Below are 7,185 nucleotides of genomic sequence, written 5' to 3'. Positions count from 1 at the left end.
CATTTTGCGTGATTATTGTGGAGCTTAGACTCATGGGTTTTGATGTACTTAGACTCTGTCCACACTAACACCTGAAAACACAGGTCACATGACTGTTCACGTCCACAGGTCATGTGATGTAAACAGGAAGTAGACTGTCTCCTCTGCAGCTGGTTGCTTAGTAACAGACACTCCTCTGAAGGAGGAGCAGTGAAGGTGAAGAGTCAGAGCAGGGACGATGAGGTGGAACTGTTACTGACAGGAAGTGTTAGCGACGCTTTGTGTTCACCGCTGGTCGTCGAGTCATGTGACTGATGAGAACCAATCAGGAAGAGAACGTCTGAGTCATCGTTTACTAAAGTCTCAGTTTCTGTTCAGACTCAAACACAAACCCAGAGTTTTCAAACCAAAACGAGACCAGTTTACACAAGTCTCTGATTCAGAGGCTGGAAACTGCAGCAGGTGTAACCATGGCAACAGGGGTGACAATCCAGTGTGGGCGGAGCCTCTGACCTGTTACTGACAAAGTTGGAACAATTAGAAGTGATAGCGTCGACAAGAATCTGTGAGATTTTGCTCCGGCTACGTCACAGCTCTGTACGACAGTTAGTTTTTAACTTCAGATAACAGGATTTCATCGCCCCCTATGGCCTGAGAATATATTTGTTAATTAATTGTGAAAATACTTTTAAAAAATGCTTCAGGATCAAGATAAAAACAAAACTCTGACAATTGTATTTAAGCTTTAGAGATAAAAACAAATGTTTTCACACAAACTGTCACTCAATGATGATATGATTCTTTATGATGAAGGATTCACTCACACGGAAATATCCTACATGGAAATTGCAGGATCTCTGCATTCAAATAAAGTTCTGTGAAGTTGAATAAAGTTCGACTAAAACTACAAGCGTTAAGAAAATGTTTTCACCAACAGAACAAATGATAAGAAGATGGTTTTTAAAAGCGTGTTGAGTAAAGTCTGAATGAAACCAAACCGACTGATTTCATCTGTGCAGTCGAATCCTCCTGACGAACGACCTGCAACTAAAGTCTGAAGCCAGAAGAAGTTCTGTCGCCCAGTTTCTGCGAACTTCATCTCCACGGGGACGGGACGCAAAACGTTTTTCAGTCTGATGAATTTACTTTTGGTCGCGATCCCTGAAATCAGCGTCCGATAAAGCGTCCTCGTCCTCGTCAGTACTCCTCCTTGATGTTTAGAGGCAGCGACGAGGGGGACACCAGCCCGCTGCTGCTCGTCACCATGGGGACACTGCTGCCTCCGTTTCTATGGAGACCGCCTCCCCCTCCTCCTCCGCTGCCATTGCTCCCGTTGGGAGGGGTGGGCGTGGTCGTGGAGGAGGCGGGCTGCTGCAGCTTCTTCTTGTTGATCTTGCGTTCCTTCGCCCGACGATTCTGGAACCAGATCTTCACCTGGAGCAGAAGAAAAAAACATTTTTGATTTTTATTTAATACCAGAAAACTTTTCTGAATATTTAGCGAGGACCGTATTTGTGTTTTTGCACATTTACCACAACTCTAAATGTTTTTATGCTGTGAATCAGTACCTGTCTCTCCGAGAGGCTGAGCGCCGTGGCGAGCTCCGCCTTCCTCCGGATGGTGATGTATCTGCTGTAGTGAAACTCCTTCTCCAGCTCCAGACGCTGGTGGTCGGTGTAAACCACACGGTACTTGTCTTTGGTCCGAGTCTTTCCGTCTGTTAAACAAATTTCAAACAAATCTGAATTAAAGCTGGAATCTGCGTGACGGGGGATTTATTAAAGAGCTCCGCCCACACTGAGACAAACATGGGAACAACATGGTTCTCTATGTAACGTTAAAAAAACATCTTACTACTGACACCGGTGGCCAGTGTGTGAACTGCAGTCAGTAAACGTCCTGACCATGGAGCACGAGTCGTGAACATCGTGTTTTCAGATGAGGTCACTACAAACCCTCCATATTCTTTATATATAACAACTGCTGCAGTTCACCAGGAGGGCGCTCTCGAGGTATTCTTCAACAGATCAAAGAATTATTTACTATATTTAATATAATTTACTTGTTTCTAAACAAAAATAACACATTTTATTATATTCCTTTTCATATATATAGCATTGATCATATAGTTAATATATTATTGATTAAATATCACAACTGAAAACAATTAATTAAAAATGTCTCTTTGTTTTCCTTTCAGTTCTCAGATGCTGCTGCTGGCTGCTGATTGGTCGGTCCGATGTCGGAGTGAATCAGAGAATCTGAACTGAAACGAGTTTTGAATGTGACGGAGCTCCGTCTTCAGATCGCTTTCAAATACACAACTGCTGTTATCTGACGTTTCTACACACACACAAATGAGTTCAGCTGCGAAAAGTCAATTCATGAGCTGTTTACATTTATTTATACAACACACACACACACACCCACACACATTGACACACACACAGACACACACTCTTTCACACACACACACACACACACACATTGACACACACACAGACACACACTCTTTCACACACACACACACACACACACACACACACACTGACACACACTCTCTCTCACACACACACTGACACACACACTGACACACACACTGACACACACTCTCTCTCACACACACACTGACACACACACTGACACACACTCTCTCTCACACACACACTGACACACACACTGACACACACACTGACACACACACTGACACACACTCTCTCTCACACACACACACACACACTGACACACACTCTCTCTCACACACACTGACACACACACTGACACACACACTGACACACACTCTCTCTCACACACACACTGACACACACACTGACACACACTCTCTCTCACACACACACTGACACACACACTGACACACACACTGACACACACTCTCTCTCACACACACACTGACACACACACTGACACACACTCTCTCTCACACACACTGACACACACACTGACACACACACTGACACACACTCTCTCTCACACACACACTGACACACACACTGACACACACTCTCTCTCACACACACACTGACACACACACTGACACACACACTGACACACACACTGACACACACTCTCTCTCACACACACACTGACACACACACTGACACACACTCTCTCTCACACACACACTGACACACACACTGACACACACACTGACACACACTCTCTCTCACACACACACACACACATTGACACACACACAGACACACACTCTTTCTCACACACACACACACACACACACACACACACACACACTGACACACACTCTCTCTCACACACACACACTGACACACACACTGACACACACTCTCTCACACACGGACACACACTCTCTCTCTCTCACACACACACACACACACACACTCACACTTCACTGTTTCACACAAACTGATTCTGTGACTCGTGTTTTAATCTGAACAGAAACTGAGACTTTTGTAAATGATGACGCACCAGCTTCACACCAGCTTCACACCAGCTTCACACTGGCTTCACACCAGCTTCACACCAGCTTCACACCAGCTTCACACTGGCTTCACACCAGCTTCACACCAGCTTCACACCAGCTTCACACTGGCTTCACACCAGCTTCACACTGGCTTCACACCAGCTTCACACCACTTTACACCGCTTGACACTACTTTCATATTGGCTTCACACCGGTTCACACCGTGTTCACTCCGGTTTCACACCAGCTTCAAACTGACTTCACACCGACTTCACATCGACTTCACACCACTTGACACCGCTTCACACTACTTTCATATTGGCTTCACACCGGTTTCACACCGCTTCACACCAGCTTCACACCATCTTCACACCAGCTTCACACCGCCTTCACACTGACTTCACACCAGCTTCACACTGACTTCACAACGGCTTCACACTGACTTCACACCAGCTTCACACTGACTTCACACTGACTTCACACCGCTTCACACTGACTTCACACCAGCTTCACACTGACTTCACACCGCTTCACACCAGCTTCACACCAGCTTCACACCGCCATTCACACCGGCTTCACACTGACTTCACACCCGCTTCACACCAGCTTCACACCAGCTTCACACCGCCATTCACACCGGCTTCACACTGACTTCACACCCGCTTCACACCAGCTTCACACCGCCTTCACACTGACTTCACACCAGCTTCACACTGACTTCACACCATCTTCACACCAGCTTCACACCGCCTTCACACTGACTTCACACCGGCTTCACACGCCTTCACACCAGCTTCACACTGACTTCACACCAGCTTCACACTGACTTCACACCAGCTTCACACGCCTTCACACCAGCTTCACACTGACTTCACACCAGCTTCACACGCCTTCACACCAGCTTCACACTGACTTCACACCGCTTCACACGCCTTCACACCAGCTTCACACTGACTTCACACCAGCTTCACACTGACTTCACACCGCTTCACACCAGCTTCACACCAGCTTCACACTGACTTCACACCAGCTTCACACTGACTTCACACCAGCTTCACACTGACTTCACACCGCTTCACACCAGCTTCACACCAGCTTCACACCGCCTTCACACCAGCTTCACACTGACTTCACACCGCTTCACACCAGCTTCACACGCCTTCACACCAGCTTCACACCAGCTTCACACGCCTTCACACCAGCTTCACACTGACTTCACACCAGCTTCACACTGACTTCACACCAGCTTCACACCAGCTTCACACTGACTTCACACCAGCTTCACACTGACTTCACACCGCTTCACACCGCTTCACACTGACTTCACACCAGCTTCACACTGACTTCACACCAGCTTCACACTGACTTCACACCGCTTCACACCAGCTTCACACTGACTTCACACCGCTTCACACCAGCTTCACACTGACTTCACACCAGCTTCACACCAGCTTCACAATGACTTCACACCGCTTCACACTGACTTCACACCAGCTTCACACTGACTTCACACCAGCTTCACACCAGCTTCACACTGACTTCACACCAGCTTCACACTGACTTCACACCGCTTCACACCGCTTCACACTGACTTCACACCAGCTTCACACTGACTTCACACCAGCTTCACACTGACTTCACACCGCTTCACACCAGCTTCACACTGACTTCACACCAGCTTCACACTGACTTCACACCAGCTTCACACGCCTTCACACCAGCTTCACACTGACTTCACACCGCTTCACACTGACTTCACACCAGCTTCACACTGACTTCACACCAGCTTCACACCAGCTTCACACTGACTTCACACCGCTTCACACTGACTTCACACCAGCTTCACACTGACTTCACACCAGCTTCACACCAGCTTCACACTGACTTCACACCGCTTCACACTGACTTCACACCAGCTTCACACTGACTTCACACCAGCTTCACACTGACTTCACACCAGCTTCACACTGACTTCACACCGCTTCACACCAGCTTCACACTGACTTCACACCAGCTTCACACTGACTTCACACCAGCTTCACACTGACTTCACACCGCTTCACACCGCTTCACACTGACTTCACACCAGCTTCACACTGACTTCACACCAGCTTCACACTGACTTCACACCGCTTCACACCAGCTTCACACTGACTTCACACCAGCTTCAAACAGCCGTGCCTAACACAAGTGAAGCTTGAGGAATTTTCTGCTGAGATATTAATGATAAATAAAAGTCACAGCTGATCAACCGAGTTCAATGGAATTATGAACCAAATAATCGAAATTGATATTTTTAAAATGAAAAAAAGCTGAAAAAATGAAACTTTAAATTAAATGAAACAAGTTTCTGAGATTCTGAAAAAAAAGCACTTTCACCAAAAAGTAGTTTGAAGAAATATTAATATAAATTATAAATCACATTTAAACCTTCAACACCCAAAATTAAAAAAATATGCAGACCTTCAATTATGAATTTATAATAATATGATTATTATTGATCGTCATAGGGATTAAACGGTTTAAACCAGATGTTTCATAAAATAAATAGAATGTTTTATTCTTAGTGATTCATTCTTTAACTAGTTTTATCTGAATATTTTTACACCGGATTTATAATTATAATGTATTGTAATAATATAATATAAATTATAATTATCATTTGATTTCATTTAGCTCAACACAAGCTCATTATTTAAAAAACTGTTAAAAATGAAATCATCAGCTGCTTTTGAATTTAAGACGTTTGAATGATATTTGAGAACCAGTGTTTATCATATTAAAATCATTTAACTGTTTATAACTGACTATTGATTTAATTAAATGTGTTATAGACATAATTAATGATGTAATTATATATATTAAATAATACAATCTTATATTTAACCACATATATAAACTCTACTGTTATTACGGGTCATCATGATATTCTGTCCGGGACCTTGAGGCCGGTGTCCCGGGTCTTACTTGGGTTGGAGGGCGGAGCGGAGGAGCGTCGGATCCAGTCGTACGGGTTCCTCCTCAGCGGGGATCCGGGGGACAGCTGCCCCGCGGAGGGCAGCAGCGCTGGAGGCTGCCCGGGGAACTCCGGGGGGCTGAACCCCAGGGTGGGACCCACCGCTCCGGGCACCGTGGACGAGGCGGGACCTCCCCCGGCAGCCGCGGCCGCTGCTGCGGCGGCGGCGGCGGCGGCCGGGTGTCCGTAGTGGTGGGTGGACCAGTCGTCCCGGGTGGCCGGAGGAGGTGGGGGGTAGGCCGGGCTCCAGCCACCAGCGCCCGGCCCGGCCTGCTGCACCGGGTGCGGGTCGTTGCTGAGGCCGTGGTGGTGGTGGTGGTAGCCGGCGAAGTCAGAGTACTGAGGCGGGGCGGACACCGGGAAGTTCTGCGGGCTGAGCCCCGGGTGTCGGGTCACCGGGTTCTGGTGCGGGTACATGGGGGGTTCTTTGTCCAGCTGCAGGTAACTGACGTACATGGTTCCAGGTGAGGGGGGGTCCCTCTGCATACTGAGGCTCCAGCCTGTCCGTCCGCTCACCTGTCTCTCACCTGTCCTCAGGTAGAGTGAGCTCCTCTCTCTCTCTCTGTCTCTCTCTCTCTCTCTCTCTCTCTCTCTCTCTCTCTGTCTCTCTCTCTCTCTCTCTCTCTCTCTCTCTCTCTCTCTCTCTCTCTCTGTCTCTCTGTCTCTCTCTCTCTCTGTCTCTCTCTCTCTCTCTCTCTGTCTCTCTCTCTCTCTCTGTCTCTCTCTGTCT

At 47.3% G+C, this 7,185-nt stretch overlaps 1 protein-coding gene across 1 annotated transcript; it reads right to left on the bottom strand.

Moving 5' to 3' along the window:
• Window positions 1-989: 989 nt before the first annotated feature.
• cdx1b (caudal type homeobox 1 b) lies at window positions 990-6,955 on the bottom strand. Its single transcript, XM_034607319.1, has 3 exons — window positions 6,407-6,955; window positions 1,548-1,696; window positions 990-1,413 (listed from the first exon to the last, which is right to left on the bottom strand). Exons 1-3 carry the CDS (start codon window positions 6,939-6,941, stop codon window positions 1,177-1,179), a joined length of 921 nt encoding a protein of 306 aa, XP_034463210.1. The 5' UTR covers window positions 6,942-6,955; the 3' UTR covers window positions 990-1,176.
• Window positions 6,956-7,185: the final 230 nt, after the last annotated feature.

The sequence above is a fragment of the Hippoglossus hippoglossus genome, chromosome 14, assembly GCF_009819705.1.
Source record: "Hippoglossus hippoglossus isolate fHipHip1 chromosome 14, fHipHip1.pri, whole genome shotgun sequence".
Classification (NCBI taxonomy): domain Eukaryota; kingdom Metazoa; phylum Chordata; class Actinopteri; order Pleuronectiformes; family Pleuronectidae; genus Hippoglossus; species Hippoglossus hippoglossus.
This window is presented reverse-complemented; position numbering and strand designations above follow the sequence as displayed.

Excerpts from the sequence above, each read along its gene's own strand:
- cdx1b (XM_034607319.1), bottom strand. The coding sequence starts at position 6,941 with ATGCAGAGGGACCCCCCCTCACCTGGAACCATGTACGTCAGTTACCTG. Across the intron at positions 1,697-6,406 it reads CGCTCCGCCCTCCAACCCAA|ACGGAAAGACTCGGACCAAA; the intron begins GTAAGACCCGGG and ends TTTGTTTAACAG. Across the intron at positions 1,414-1,547 it reads TCAGCCTCTCGGAGAGACAG|GTGAAGATCTGGTTCCAGAA; the intron begins GTACTGATTCAC and ends CTTCTGCTCCAG.